Source organism: Trichoplusia ni, chromosome 2 (assembly GCF_003590095.1).
Source record: "Trichoplusia ni isolate ovarian cell line Hi5 chromosome 2, tn1, whole genome shotgun sequence".
Lineage (NCBI taxonomy): Eukaryota > Metazoa > Arthropoda > Insecta > Lepidoptera > Noctuidae > Trichoplusia > Trichoplusia ni.
Genome location: NC_039479.1, coordinates 10,061,320 through 10,078,728, shown reverse-complemented (window position 1 = coordinate 10,078,728; position 17,409 = coordinate 10,061,320). Strand labels below are relative to the sequence as shown.

The following is a 17,409-nucleotide window of genomic DNA, read 5'->3' as shown; positions in this document are numbered from 1 at the left end:
TCAAATATTTGCTGAGAGTCTGAATCATTCTATTAAGAGTTTAAGACAAGATAAAAAATGTTAAAAGTATTAAATATATAGTCAGTACCTAAGGTATATTTCTAACCTTCTCCAGCCATTGTCTTTACATTTTTATATACCTATGGCCGAAATAAAAAAGCAGCTTATCGGCCATTTTTATATATTAGGACCAACGTATACAGTGACACTTTTTTGTCACTATGCTGGGTACGTTAACCTCAAGTGGTTAGGATACTCATCCCTTTTCATTTTGAGGATAGGATGAATGGAAACGTCTGGAGTGCCTTAAGTGGACAGAATTTTTGTGATTGTGGTTTTTGAGAAAATGTTGGAATTTGTATTGAAACGCTTTTCTTTAAGAGTTCTTTTGATCCGTTTACAAAATTTTGGTTTTGGTTTTAATAGTACTTGACGTGTGACGCGTTTATTTTTTGTTTGAGTTTAATAAAAAAATGGTCACAGCAATTGAAATAGCATTTATTTTCAGTGCAGCTACAATATTTAGATCAGTGTATACCATATACTTATTTCCGTATATGTTGGGATTATACTAAAATCTTTCACAAACTTTCTAACCTCAAGACCAAAAGCTTTTTTCGTTCCCGTTGTTTTGAACTTGGCACATTAGGAGAATTAATCAAGATATTATTATTTCTGTCTTCTTCCTAAAGCAATAAGGTCTATTTTTGCTTGCCACGTTTAAATCTGCTGGCACTGAGCTCGGGCCATGTAAGCAACTTTCTGAGCGCGCTGCACGACTTCTGGACAACGTTTGCGTCGCACCAACCGACAGTCTTGGAAGAAGCCTTCGTTGCGAGGGAACCCGTTGCTGCCGTCGCTGAATGTCACTAGACCTTCAAAAACAAAACGTTTTGATTAACTAGATTAATAATAGAAGTCTGATGAATATGGATGGCAAATAAAACTCTTTCAACAGCTCTTAAAGTGAAACTGTAATTCAGGGAAAAAGGCGCAGCTCTACAGTGTGTGTGTTGTTTTGCTTCCGCAACTGTTAATGACAACCACCCATCTAACATTTCTACAACCGTGAATATCAAAATTAAAGTAGAGTAAAGTAGGCTCAAATGTGTAGAGATGACATTTAGTGTCGATAAGTCATGTGACTTTACCCTATCATCTCCATATTTTGGAATGTTTTCTATTGAAGTTAACGATTGTAAGACTATCACTTGGCTATAGGGGCTAATCAACTCGCCATAAAATATAATACCTATGTGGTGGTAGGCTCCTATTGAGTATCACAAAACAGTGTCATAGTAATTTGAACATACAGGCTGAACACGATATGGAGATGGATGAACGTATTAAGGCTTAAATGAGAAATCATTGCCTAGTTCTGACATACATTTTGGCTGATGTTGATCAATGGATTTAATCGAACCCCTTTATATAAAGTATCAAAGTGTAGTTAGAATAGGATTAGATTAGGACTTATTAAGTACTAGCTGTTGCTCGCGACTTCGTCCACGTGGTTAGAAGATTTTGAACTGTTTTTGCAGCGCATGCAACGGAAGCCCTTAAAAATGAATAATTTTCCCCGATTATTCCACATTTTCTATTGTATCTTCGCTCCTATTAGATGCAGCGTGATGTTATATAGCCTATAGCCTTCCTTAATAAATGGTCTATTCAACACAAAAAAAAACAATTCGAACCAGAAGTTCCTGAGATTAACGCGTTCAAACAAACTCTTCAGCTTTTTATATTAGTACAGATAAGTTAGTACTGCTTAAAAAATTAAACTCAAATTACACAAAAAGAGACACTAATATTAAATTTACTGTAACAAATTGTGCCTTAATACCAAATTAGCTTTGTTTTAAACGAAACTATTAAATTCGTATAATATTAAGGGTTCAAGTACCACTTTAAAGTTACAAATTAGTACTACAGTCTCTTTTGAGTCAAACTAGAAAAGTATTTTAAATATTTTGACCAATTATATTATGAATATCGTCTTCATTATTTTAAAACTAATTTATTTTATCAAAAGAAAGAGTTCTAACAATGTTAATACGAAAAGCTTTGAATAACGAATAGATTATTGTTATTATGATACTCATAAATTTAGATAAGTTTTTTTTTATTACAAAAGAAAACGAAGAGGTCGAGAAACAAGAAAAACAAGATATTTAAAAAAAGTCTTGTACAAAAATATTACATAGCGCCTTATAAATAAATCGCTGCAATTATACTCATACAAGTTAGAATATTTGTAGTATTCCAAAACATGGTTTTTCATAAATAGATATTAAAGGTACGCTAAATATATCTTTGAAAATGACACCGCAACAGAAATTGACTGAACAGAATTCACAGCTTTTTTTAAAAATGAGCTCTACTATGTCCATTGTCGTCTGTAAAAAAAGTTTGAATGACTATTTTATGATGTAATTTTAAAAAGCATATGCTAAAACGCAACGATTTCGTTTCACGCAATCCTAGATCAATATCATGTAGGTATTAAGATATCGTAGTAGCCATGTCATATGAGAACATTCATACAGGTGTGAAAGAGAGACAATGTTCTAAGGCGTGTAGAGCGCTATTTCGTTCCCACAACTGCAAATACCTGGTGGAAGGTTGTCCGGTAAACTTGTGTTGAAATGCATAGAATACGTGAGAGGCAGCATCAGAACTCTATCTAACCGTAATTGGCTTCGATTCCTGAAATCTCGAGATAGAACGTGTACATTAGTGCACAGTGATCTCATTGAACAGACATGGCTTGAATGGCTACGTAATATGTTGAATGGAATGGTAGTTGAGATAAAACTCTTTTGAATAAAATCTTCTTTGATATTGGAGTGACCAAAATGTATACAGAACGTTCAAGTATTGGAAAAGTTTATCTATAACTACTGCCAATACAATAATATCCTCAAATGTTATGTTGCAGACATGTCTAGTCTATATTGACTTTAGGTCACGGTCAGACGACCTGATTTTCGAATCTGACTAACTTTTAGCACTTTGTACACAAAGCGACGCAAGACTACGGTTCCTGGCAACTTTCTCCCACGACGCGTGGCTAGGTACGTTTGGCTTACCTCTTTTTGGTTAGGCGGGGCAATTCTCATATACTCAATAGGGGAGGAAGCGAGTAGTACCAGACTCTTACTGACTAAACCTGAACCGCCGAACAGCGTCCCAGCATATAAGTGCTTACGTTTACTTTACCTACGATTTAGTTGAGTGGTAATCGCTTGGAGACTTAAATAGACTCGTGATAGGGACTTGCGTTGCTTCATGTATGATAAGCCTTAGATGTTAAGATAAGTTTCGTCTAAATGTGACCTAACATTTAGTGGGAGTTATAGTAGATACGCGTTACATGGCGTCAATTTATTTGAACATACTTTTTATGTAAACTGGAATTACATACAGTTCACTTAATCCAAATTCATGACTGATAACATTGTCTTTGAAAAAAACAATTGATGTTTGTGATACACTTGATCTGTTTACATCAAAGAACTATTACGTTAAGTTTTGTAAAATGTCATTCATTATTTTTAAATATTCAAAAATACAATGAAAATGGGGTTATATTAGTTCGTTGTGCAGCTGCCTATAAAATCTTTATTGAATTTAAAACAAACGAAAGCTTTTCCATTTTTGAACTTGTTATAGGACAACGGTGTTATACCTTAGTTACTGTTTATTTACTAACTAAAATCGAAACATTGAAGAGAAGCCTATTAGTCAAAATATTGAATTTGAATTCCAACAAAATTCACTTCTGAATACCTTCATTCAGTACAACTCTCTTGAGAAAATAAGGATTGAATATAGAGTACCTACTAAGTTCTAGAACCTGGGAATATGGCCACAAACTTTAATATTAAATTTATGAATAAGAATGATTACCTGTCTTGTCCACGTATGTTTTTACGTGGAGACCACTTACAGAAACTTTTTCTATATTTTAAGAGACCATGACACATGCATTAGCATCTAAAAATAATGTCTAAGAGTGTGGAAACTTTAATTAAAGATTATTTTATTTTTAGATTCGATCAAGAAATCTTACAAAAAATAGTCGAAGGACATGATTGACTGTCTTTATCATAAAAATATGTGAAGGCTTTAAGAATATTTTTTGCATTTGTTCACCGTCATAATAAGAAGATTAAATAGCCCTATTGTAGATGACATTATTAGTTTAAGAACCCCAAATTGACATTTTTAGTCGTCCTGAATCTGAAGTTACGAAAATTAGATTAGAGAGAAAACTTCGAAAAGTTTTTCATTTTTAGGAATCCTTATCACGTTGCTAATCTAGTCCGTTTACGTATTTAATGTAACTTTAAGTACTTTTCTGTGGTTATAGTGAGACTTTGCAATTCACAAGATATTACGCCTTCTTACTTTGAGTGGCCAGTGTCTTTAAAAGCTGATGGAACAAACAACTAACGCTACGGACTATGGTATAATGTTAATAGTGGTTTCTTAGGTTTACGCGAATGTTAGACATGAATGTATAATGTTCATTTTAACTTTCCGCTAAAAGTAGAAAATATATCTGACTGATTTTTAATCACCGACGCAAAATGAGGTTTCTATGACGTGTCTGTTGGTCTGTCTGTCAGGGACATAAAATCTCGCGAACTAGTTGAGCGATTTTAATTTGGTTTGTTTTGTAATAAAGGTGAATTATGTGCAAGTGTTTGTAGACATGTTGAATAGAAATCTGTTGAGCCTTTTGAGTTGAGGAGGCGAAAGTTTTTACTGTCATGGGTAAATTAAATTTTGTACTTTTGTAAACAAGCTCCAGAACCTTACCAAGTCCCCAGACTCGTCCACCTCGAAACTCTCCCTCAAACTTCATGCCATCAGCTCTCCAGAAAACGCCGTGCCCATGGAACCAGCCCTGCATGAACTCGCCTTCATACCTATATAAATAAAAAGCAACTTTAATCAACTGATAATTAAACTCAGAATACGATGGTTCGATTCTGTAATTTGACTGTTTTTCCTTATGGCATTAATGATTGTTTTGACAAAGATGTTTCTTTGAGAATGTATTAGTGGTAATCACTCAAAGAACTGTGAGTCAATTTCTAGTCAGAAGAAGATTTATATCTATCAAATCCATTGCTTACCCGTCTCTCATCTATACGGAATGTTTTGAGATATTATAAATCTCAAATAATCTAAAGATCATTTACTTAAACCATTTGTAAGTATCCACAGTACAGTATTCTCATAAAAACAAAACGAGGACAAACTATCTAACCTCAATTGTCTTGCCCATGACATGCAAAACCCAATAAAACTTTACAAATTATGTCAAACTAAACCGAAATTATTTCTTCTTGCAGTTTTAATAAATTATTTGACTTTATTTAGCTATACGGCACCGTAAATATACTTTTGTACTATGTTGAAAATGAAATCGGACGTGTAGTTCCTGAAACTAGCCCGTTCAAAAAAACAAATAAATCTCTAGGTTTGGTATTAGTATACAACTAAGGTAAAAATGACAAGCTTGCCTTCCATTTCTCCTTCAGAAACCTGGGCAAAAGTGCTAAAAACAACAGATTTACACTCACATATAACTTTATCGTGACATCGATAGTGTTAGATCAAAGATTAGTTTTTGTAATTTTAGTGTTTGTTTTGTCTCTGTTCTGTCAACATTATCCTATATTCTCACAAGGTTCTCTCATGAACAAAAATAGAGATAAATAAGTTTTACTTCAAAAAAATAACTCTCGCACTTAAAAATTTCATTCAGGTGTCGCGGGAGTTTTAGAAACATTATAGTTACATGCACACAGCCACCCATGACTCACAAACACCCAAATAGTAATTCAATGATTCTAAAAATTCGATATGAAACTGAAAACAATCTACAGCAGAACAGGCCACATTAATGCTGTAATATGTTATGATATAATGTATACTTATCAATTATAATTAATTATAGAATTATCTGTATGGAAAGCAAACAATGGTATCTGATGAAAACGTAATCAAATATTCTACTCTTAGTTTTGTTATACCAAAATCAAAATCAAAATCAAAATCAAAAAGTTTTTATTTCAAATAGGCCGTATCTCAGGCACTTTTAAAACGTTATATTACTGACTCTAGTTGCACGGTTCCAAAGTGTCATTCTTATGGAGAAGAACCGGCAAGAAACTCCATAAGTTACTCTTTTCAAAATAAAATTTTACAGTAGCATTTTACATTAAAATGAATGTCTGCAAGAACAGCGTAAATTAGCAAAACAAGTATCAAATAGCAAAGTGTTAATGATTTTCTATAAAAACTGACCTCCAGAGAAGAAAAATAAAATAACGTTACAATGAAGTAAGTTTTGCTGAGGTTTACACTGTTGATACATATACAAAGCACATTTCACAAAAAAAAACAAAAAAGGAAAATAATAATAATTTAATGATAATTTTACATAATCTAAATATGTAGTCCTAATCAAATCCTTAACAGGAATGTCAAGGCATGTCATAGCTTCTATGAATAGAGCTGTGGCTAAACTAATAGTAGATAACAAGGAAAATAAGATAATGATCTAGTAGACCGCCAGGGAGACCACATGTACAGAGATAATACTAAGTCCACGCGCGTTTATCATTTATATAATCACTAATTTTATAGTACGCTTTCTTTACCAGCATAGATTTAACGGTATTTTTAAACTTGTTTAATGGTAAACTGGTTATAGTATCTGGCAATTTATTATAAAATCGAATAGAATTCCCTAGGAAAGATTTGGCGTTTGTTTTGGATAACCTAAATCTTGGAACTACTAGTTTATTTTTATTTCTCGTATTTATGTTGTGGAAATCACTATTTACACTAAAAGTATGCAAGTTTTTCCGAACGAACATGAGATTCTCCATAATATAAACCGACGGCAGCGTTAAAATATTAATTTCTTTAAAAGTTTCTCTTAATGACTCGCGCGGACCCATGCAGTAGACTGCTCTAACCGCACGTTTCTGTAATATGAAAACGGATTCAACATCGGCAGCTGCTCCCCACAGTAAAATTCCGTATGACATAATACTGTGGAAATAGGCGTGATAAACTAACTTAGCAGTGGAAACATCAGTAAGCTGTCTTATTCTTCGGACCGCAAAAGCAGCCGAACTTAGTCTACGAGACAGTGCTGAGATGTGAGCACCCCACTGTAACTTATCGTCCAATGTTATTCCAAGAAAGACCGTTTCTTTAATAAAATCGAGTTTGTTGCCATCTAGCATTACATTTAAATCCGACTGAGACCGAGCCTTTTGGAGTGTGAATTTAAGGCATTTTGTTTTTGCCGCGTTCAGAAGTAGGTTATTCGATGCAAACCAATCCGATAATACGTTAAGGCTATTATTCAAATTACTAACGTTTAGAGATTTTCTGTCAGTTTTAAAAATGAGAGAGGTATCATCCGCGAACAGAATCATGTCAGTCGAGTTGTCCATCATGAAAGGGAGGTCATTTATGTACGCTAAAAAAAGAAATGGGCCTAAGATCGAACCTTGGGGCACGCCCACTCTAACTAAGGACCCGGAAGATGTTGCGCCGTTTACGCCTACTTTTTGTTGCCTAGATGATAAATATGACAATACCAGTTGTAAGGATTGTCCTCGTAATCCATAGTACTTTAATTTAAGGATTAGAGTATTATGATCAACGCAGTCAAAAGCCTTGGAGAGGTCACAGAAAATTCCTATGGCGTCCTGTGACCCCTCCCAAGCTCCTAAAATATTAGACACTAACTTGGCCCCGGCGTCGGTCGTCGACTTTCCCTTGGTGAAACCAAATTGACGCTCATGGAAGATTCTATGCCTATCAAAATGTGACATCATTTGGTCGAGAACCATTCTCTCAAATATTTTACTAACAGCTGGAAGCACCGAAACTGGTCTATAATTAGATGGGTCATTCTTGCAACCAGATTTAAAAATAGGAATAACTTTACTGTGTTTCATTAAATCAGGAAAAGTGCCACTATCCACACAGTCGTTGAAAATTTTTGCAAGAATTGGGGCAATGGTGTCAATTATAGATTCTATTACTTTGACGGATATTCCCCATAAATCTTCTGTGGTCTTAACTTTAATTTTATTAAATGCTTTTTTAACAATAGAAGGTGATACATGAATAAAACTAAAATTTGGAATAATTCTATCTATGGACCTTTTAAGTAGCCACTCCGCTTTCAAGGGACTCGAGGGGAGTGATTTCGTTACCTCTATCGGGATGTTTGAAAAAAAGTCTTCGAAAGCGTTAGCTACTTCTATGTTATTGGCAATGCTTTTATTATTGATTTTTAATGAGAGATCTGTATCTCTTTGTTTAGTATTTCCAGTTTCAGAGTTGATAATCTTCCATACAGTTTTAATTTTGTTATCAGAATTGCCTATCCGTCTACTAATGAGACTTGACTTAGCCGCTAAACAAACCCTTTTGAAGATTTTTGAATAATCTCTGACATGCTTATGGAAACTCGGATTAATATTAAACGATTTTTCCTCATACAGACTGTACATCCTGTCTCTGCTGATTCTAATGCCTTTAGTAGCCCACTCATTAAATTTACTTTTGAAATTAATTTTAATGTTTTTTTGTGGACACGTTTTGTTAAATGACTTCACGATTATGTGAAACAATTTATCATAATCCTTATTTGGAACACCCGAAAATGAACAATTATTTTTAATACAATCTGCAACATCATTTTTGAACGAATTCAAAGCATTATTTTTAAGTGGTCTGAATTTAATTATTTTATTCAAAGGCAATTTATTTATAATTTTAATTGACACTACTTGTCCTAGATGGTCTGATCTTACACCGGGTAATAATCGAAATTGAGTAATATTACGGTTTGAAAAAACGTTATCTAAGCAAGTAGAGGAAGTTACCGTTACCCTAGTGGGCTCATTAAAAATATGATTTAAATTAAATGAATTGAATAGAGACAAAAGCTTATTTCTATCAGAGGAATCAGTCAAAATATCAACATTAAAATCTCCACAAACATGTATTTCTTTATTATTACGACACAACTTATTTAAAATTTCCTCCATAATGAAAATAAAAGACAGTAATTTGGATGCAGGAGGTCTGTATACACAAAGAATAATAAGGTTTTCTATCTCAGCACATGCTACCTCACATACGCGGTCAATAGAGAGAGAGATGATGTCTTGACGTTCCTTATATTTAAGGAAATCTTTACATAATATAAGAGACCCACCCCCCTCTGCTGAAAGTCTATTGAACGCGCTGGCAATCACAAAGTTGTTAACATTAAAATTCATCTTATTTGGCTTTAACCAAGTTTCACAAAAACAAAGAATATCTATTGAATACTTATCTACTAGAAGTTCAACATCTAGAATTTTGCCAGAAAAGCGGTTTATGTTTTGATGATAGAGCAGAATGCTATCAGAGTGCTTATCTATTGTCTGCGTTGTAAGTTTAAACAATCTAAATTGTTACTTGACAATAAATTACAACTTAACCTATTCTGTGTTATATTTTCTATAACAGAGTTAATATTATAAGCTATTAAGCTAGCAACAAAATATTTATATCTTCTAGGAAGATACATAGTACCTTGGGTTAATTGAAACCCATTAATAAACTTATTAGTGTCAAAAAACACTAATTTGTCACTATGACGACACGTTATTGTATTCAATGTACAATTTAAGTAGTGAACATAATTATTTTGTTCTTTACTGAATGTGTCTGCATATGGCAGAGCACACAACATTATCTTTCCTACATTTAAGCTTAATAAGGTGTCAATGCCATCAACTATGTCCCTCCTCTCCAAGCCCAAGCTACTACCAACTAATAAAACAATGTTTGTATTTTTGTTGAGAATCATGTTTTTAATTTTTGAAATAAGATTATTAAAGTGAGTGTTTGGGTAGCAAAGATTTGTGACATTGTGAGTGTTATTATATTTGAACAATGTTCCAAATCCCACTCCTATCTTATCAGAAACAACTATCCTATCTATCTACAACTATACTATCAAAGACATTATTATCCGATTAACGTAATTTTGCTTGTAATCTCTATTTCTCAGAATACTACCATCTACTATCTTATAAATTGAAGCACACGCAAAATAATATCCAAGAATTCACTCTTCCTCGATTAATGGTTGCCGGCGTGAATAATTTACTAATCGTAGTCTCAAGGACCACTTTAATTAAAAAATCCGTCAAACACACAAAAATAGTACATTTTTCGTCCCGGCCATTTTTCATTCGAAGAAAATGTGTTCATTTAACTGTGTATTTTGGCGTCAAATGGAAATTATAAAGATAGTATAAATTGATACCTATTTTTCATCAAGAACAAGTTGTTTTAAATAAGAAGAAGTATTTATAATAACATCGCAATGCTTGATGGAAATACCTAGGTGAAAGGCGCTTTAAGCTAAAATATTTGTCTAGAAAAAGAGATGGTACACCTAGCAGTGGTTGATGTCCAGATCATGTAAAAATGATTTTATGATAAAACAGTTTTTGAACAACTTGTAGGTACATTTAAATGTCAAATTTCATGAAAACCTTTCTTGTGACAAAAGAAAATTTAAGTTTCTTTAGAAAGTCACTTACTAAAGTTACTATCCAAAAATTAGAGATGTTATTAGTCTCAACAGCTAAAAAAAAAAATATTTCAGTCGATTTGGATTTTCGAAAGTTAGATTGCAGAGGAAGAACATTGCAAAGTGTGTTTTAAGAAGCACTATTACGTCAGTAATTCACAAAATTTTACTCAACGAGTCTACGAGAAAAGTTTTTATTTTCAACGACTTCAAAATGCTTGTTGAGTCGCTTTTTTACACCACGGAGAGAGCACTTACTAAGTGGTGATCCCTCTCATCAACGCTTGCGAAGTGCTCGTTCTAAGGGTCACATTGCTGACCAAGAGTAATCTTGACTTCATTAAGTGCTACTAAGTAGTTTAATACAATTGTCTTTACCCCGATTTAATAACGATTTTTTATTCGAAGCTTAATCAACTTGGTTTACTTACTTCGCTCCATCAGGAAACGCCATGACCCCCAGTCCGGAGCACAGACCACCGATCAGCGCGCCATCGTATCGCGTCCCGTCAGGGAGTACCAGATGCCCCATCCCATGCTTCTGGCCCTTAGAGTTCCACTCACCAACGTAACGAGTACCATCTTCATACTTATATGCACCTGTCTTCACGACTCCAGGATCGACGACTGTAAAGATAGAAAGTTGTTTACGATTAACATGATTACCATCACTTGCAGCAAAAGGTCCATTTTTGAGAGCCTTCATAAAAGAATTGACATTCGGAAAAATGTGACTTGAAGTTTTCGCTAATTCGTCAATAGCAAAAGAAAGGGAAGGCACTAGGCTTTTCCTGAAATAAATACTTTTATTCGAAAGGGTTGTCAGACCTATAAGTACTGTACATAACGGGGTAAAATAAATCAAGGTTGCTGGTATAGCGTACGCCATTTATCAACCGAAGTATATAATCGCGAAAAAAAATAACACATTAATCACTTCAACCTTTACAAGCTCTATGCTTAAAGGTAGGCATAAATAAAAAGTTGTATAAAAATGAAACCGTCCACAATAAATACAGTTAGCATCTACCGGAATAATTACAGAAAAAAGCCGGACGCTTTCGCCAAATCAATTATGAACTATATGTTCCAAAATGAAACGGATAAATTTCATCCAGTGATAGGTAAAAATAAAAGCCTTTAAAATACATACCGTCTACCATTATGGAACACAACACTAGGACTGGTGTAGGCCACACTGAACAGGCTTCTTTGTTCTTGTTTCGAAGTAATCTAATTAAGAAACTATAGCTGAAAGTACTCTCTGTACTACAAAACAAAGTTACATGCTCCCAATAAATAGATTGTATTGAGTAAAGTGACAATTGAAAAAAAAGAACGCTGTTTGGCCATTTGTTGAGCTCTCTAAATTTGATCCATGACGCATCTAATCTTTTAGACTTAAGTGAGATTAGTCAACTCAAATTACTGTCACTATTTCCTGAAGCGGTCAGGTCGGACGATGACCTATTTTTGTTAAATTGGAAGATTTATTATAGTCACCCATGGTCTACCCAGTCTTACATGTGCAATACAAGTATGTGAGTTTCTTGCATTTTTTTCAAACTGATTTTAATGATGAAGACAAAAACAAAAGCAAAAATATTGCTCGAAACATGGAAGGCTGATAACATTGACACTAGTTTTAGGACAAACTATTGTGGAAACTAGTTCACTCCCGCGTCATAAATCAGCTGACATTGTAATAACAAAAGTGCTAATATTTTGTAAAGTAGGAAGCGTCAATTGAGTCGATCTCATCCAGTTTGTTCTAGTAATCATAAGATTGCTAGAACAAATTCTTGTTGTTCAGGTAATATCTGCCGGCTACTGATTTATGCTGTAACACGAGTCCTGGAAGTGACTATGATTGTTTGTTGATTGGCTAGTTTATTTAAATCAGTAATAGGAGCTAGAGCAGTTCCCTTTCCTACGTTTGAAATAGTTTACAAAATGGTATCATCACAACTATCGAGTCGTAGTAACAGAACCAATCATAAAAACTTCTCACAGCTAAATCACTATTATCATCATTACCAAAATAAGAAAAATCCCGAATTCATAATCTTCAAATTATTCGACTGCCTAACATCGGTAATTTTCACATCAGTACAAACATATGAAATTGTACACACAAATGGTAAACCTACGTTTGAATCAAACCTGCCTCACGTTAAGCACAGTGGGTTTAGCGTGTTGAATTACCACCCAACTATCAATGCATTAAAATTATAGACAGGCACCAGTAAAATCATCTCCATTGACTACTTTCAGAATATCAACAACAGCAGATACAAGGAGTTTTACTAAAGGCAGACTTACAAATTAAAACGTAATTTATTGTTCAAAAGTCAAACCGATCAATCAAAGTGTCATCTTCAATAAAGTGCCTGTAATTTGATCACTTCATCTCATTAAATACGATCGCGTCTACATCTGAGAAACCTGAAGCGTTAACAGTTCCTGAGGGATTTGGAGAGTTTTCATACTATTCGATCCGTTATCGGTATCTTTACGATGTGTAGGCAAGATAAATGTAGTTCTTTTACCCGAAATTGGACCATGTTTAAGATGACTATGAACGACGCTGTGATGATGGGTAGATGAATTGAATTTTGGCATAAAAAGGATAGACAAAGACGGACGAATGCCACTTAGATAGGCAAAATACAGAGCAGAATGACATAAAAAAAGGAGACCCATGCATTTGTAGCTGGTACCTAACACAAATCAGGTGATGATTATGAAAGACGAGCATTTTTTTAACTTATACTTTAAAAGTAGATCTTTGTCCCATTGCTACTACGTCTTCCCCGTAGACATCCAACTTTTTGATTTTTCTCAAAATATTTCAGTTTTCCAAGCAGCTTTGCCCCCGTAGATTTCAGCTATCAGAGCAATACCTAATTTAAAGCAGTCGGTTAAAAAGTTATTACGTGCAATTTGGTCTAGTGTACATACATACAATCTGTGGCTTCTAAAATATTAGTGTGATAATTTTGACACTCATTTCGCACTGCTTTTTGTTACCAATGTCGGATCGGATATTTTTAAACGCTCTCACTATGAGTGTGCTCTTATAAATGTGCTTCATTTTTATTGAGCTACTTTTTCAAAAGGACTTTGCATATTTCCAAAGAATTTTTCATTTTCATTTAAATCTCTTAACAATTTACACGTAAAAAATCCATACTCAATTCTTGTATCTGTAAATACTGTAAAATAAATATTATTATCTTACGTACGATTAAAAGTGACAACTTGAATTCAGCTTTATCACTGTTTAGTGTTCCAAGAAAGACGTGGTTGAACTTAGAACCTCTTCAATTTGGTTCGCTTAGAAAAGACATTTGTCACATAAGTTTTCAGACTTACACATTTTTCTTTCTCGAATAAGTTTTCTAAACTAAAAGGGAACGTTATAGCACTCAACATTAGGTATTCTTTTGTATCCGTAATGAAGTAGCTCTCTCTTGTTTTTACAAGTGGTACGTGATCCAAAAAGGTCTGATCCTAAACAAAGCTAACTTATGTAGAAAGTAAAAACAGTAGTTTTATTTTTTTATTATTATCATTTATATTTTATTTATGATTATATAAATAAATTTTCTTATATCAATACCAATGAAATTATTTAAAGCTACAGTATAAAAGGACATATGTTTGTATTACGTACCATAAGCATTTCGTTTCACAGTTACATAAACACTAAATCTCTTTATCCAGAATGAGGTCGACGCAAGCCTAATTTAAATTAAATTTCCTTGTCATGTGGTCTTTTGGAGTTTACATAAGAGCGTCATAAATTATACATTCATCGGATTTCATACTGTTCATCTATTTACATCCAAGTATTTCGTATTATCTGGATCGTCTATTTTCAACTTTCAAATTAAAATTAAACAAAAATTCTTTTGTTTTTTCATTTCAACTAATATAAATTCTCAGACGGTTACGATTCAGCCTAAATTGAAAAAAAAAAACAACTAAACAGGTTAATTACTCACATTTTTGATGTTTCTTCATTCTGATATTTTATTTATTTACAGGCTATAACTTTTATTGCAAAGATATGAAGGTAATGTTTTGTAAAAAAGTGAATCAAAATTAATTATTTAGACCAATCAAAATAACATAAAATCGACTTTATTGTGGCATGGTTTTTTGACCAAATGCATGCAGTTATTTTAACAGATGTTATTGCATACTTGTTAATCAATTTCTAAGATGTAAAACGGTTTATAGGGTCCCGTACCTAAACAGTATACTATTTTTAGTCATCTTGAGGTGGCGGAGCTTCACTTTGTCGAAAATAGAAAATATTGTGTTCAAAATCCTAAACATATATTGTATAATGCATATATTTTCACAAACATAGAATACTATCAAATGCATTACTCCAACTAATCTTTTAGAATAAATCCTAGATGTATATTGAATAGGTTCTTTCCAGGAAATACTTTACATACTTACTTTAATATATTATCATAGTATAGTGTAACTTCATAAAGAGTTAATAACATTAAGTATTGTGTTGCATAATTCAATAGTGTTTGCTAAATTTAACAGAAACTGAAATTTTATTTCTGATATATCCAAGAGTATGAGGCTCGTTAGATTTTTCTTGTAAAAAAGTCACGTAATTTCTATTAAACGTCGACTGTTTCTAAATGAGCTTATTCTGTTGTGTAAATAATGCCGTAGTTACTTTGTAAAAAGGTTAGTTTCAAAATAAATTCAGCCAATAGGTTTCAGAGAACAACACTGTGCTAAATAATTGAACAAACAATGTTTCGTATTTCTAAAATACACACACAAACGTAGGTGATAAACAAAAGCCACATGAAGAATTAATACAATCTTGCTTTTCTTACCGTCGAACGCCTTTTTGCCCACATTTTTCTAACGTTACTTTAAAATTACCCTCCAAAAAAGGATGCATATCAGACCTGATAACACACAGGTTTAGATTCTGTTTGATATCAACTTTGAAGTTCAAAGAAAAAGAAACTCTGCGTTCTTACGAGCAAGGTTTATAATTCTGTAGTAGTTTATATCTTTTTGGCTTATTTGTACTTCGGTTTTTGGATTCATGCTGCTATTTTCGGGAGATTTCTGGGAAAGTGAAACAATTGTGTCATTCACTATGTTTATTTTGTTTGCACATTGTTAATTAAGGTTTAATCCTGCTGTTAATTGGCCGTAGCTGAGTGCGGATTTTAATTCAAACTTTAGAAACTACCTTTTAATTATATTTTGTTGTTTACTTCATGGCAACTGGAAAAATGTCTTTTAAAATTCGTTACTATGAATATGTGTTGACGAGTTGACGAACACATGATTTTCGGGTTAAGTAGAGTTTGTTTTAGTTTGAATCAAAATCAAGAAACTTTTCCTCAACATTGGCTAATTGGCAATTCTTAAACGGCAAAATATAGAAGACAGTACCCAGATTCGTCTACTCTTAACCGCTTCCCAAGTGCTCTTCGCTAAAAGAAGAGAAAGAAGAAACTGTTACTGCTAAAGAAGAAATAGGACAAGCACAAATATGTTACAGTAGTTACACCACCCTCTGTGTAACTTGTAGAGTGCGATTAAACAAGTTATATAGTTTACCATAACTCTTGGATAATATAATCCATCTCCTAGATGTGTGAACCAGATATTAACATTGTAATTCATCAAATTAGGTGTCAATTTATGCATTTGGGCCATTATAATTTTCATGGTTATTTGTTGTTTGTTTGAAGGATTGCAACGCATTGCCATACACCGACACAAAAACGCGGATGACGCAGCACGGCGGTTCAGGTTTAGTCAGTAAAAGTCTGACACTACCCATTTCCTCCACCGAGGGAGTGGGTGTCCATGAGGATTCCCCCGCCTAAACAAAAAAAAATGGTTATTTGTTGTTTCTTGCATTAGATGTCAAACGTCTTTACTGTAATACACCGTAATAAAATATAATAAAACTTCTTTTTTTACAATTTTACATTCAACGTGGCAATGCTGCCAGCCTTTTGGGCAAACTCCCAGCCGGCAGCGATGCCGATGAATTTTTTGATGCTTTAATTTAAAAACTTTTTGTTTTTTAACTTGTAAATAAAACCGTATATATTTTGAATTCAACGCATCAAACCTTAAACTTTTATGATAAAATCAAACATGGAAAAACTTCAAGGTTCAAATTACACTGGTCGATCACTAGCTCTACTATGAACTTCAATTCAGCTCAGCGCACCATCCCACCTAATATAGAGCTTATTGCTCTAAGTCCTTTACTTTACCGTTAAAGGAAACGTTGAAACTCCTTAGTTCTATGTATAGAAGATTAAATTTGATTCTATAAGCGAAAATAGTTTCTCGCACGTCTGATCTTTTCAAGTCTGTTTCGATACCAAATATACCTATATTTGATTTTTGTAAGGTTTTAGTTTCGCTTCTTTGGCTTTAGATGTTGTTAGGTTTTATTCGATTTAGTAGTTCATAAAAATTAAGGACAATTTATAGAAAGAAGTAAACGTAGTTAGCAAAAAGACCACTGATGTAAAATCTTTTGCAATTCCGAATCAGTATTATCTAGTGACGAAAGAGTGTTGAATACTGAAGATAATTCAAGCTTTGTTTAAACATTGTATATAAGGCAAAAGTAATATATCGTACAGGGTATCAAAATGGACTGGAGGCCGTCACCCTGCAACATGGCATTGATGGCTAAACAAAAAATAAACGGTCAAGTGCAATTGGCATTCACGACACAAATACTAAAG

At 33.4% G+C, this 17,409-nt stretch overlaps 1 protein-coding gene across 1 annotated transcript; it reads right to left on the bottom strand.

The window, feature by feature from the left end:
* Positions 1-486: 486 nt before the first annotated feature.
* On the bottom strand, positions 487-12,588 carry LOC113506904 (MORN repeat-containing protein 4 homolog). The gene is made up of 4 exons (XM_026889748.1): positions 11,793-12,588; positions 11,071-11,266; positions 4,828-4,937; positions 487-875 (listed from the first exon to the last, which is right to left on the bottom strand). The coding sequence occupies exons 1-4, from the start codon at positions 11,800-11,802 to the stop codon at positions 721-723; spliced, it is 471 nt and encodes a 156-aa protein (XP_026745549.1). The 5' UTR covers positions 11,803-12,588; the 3' UTR covers positions 487-720.
* Positions 12,589-17,409: the final 4,821 nt, after the last annotated feature.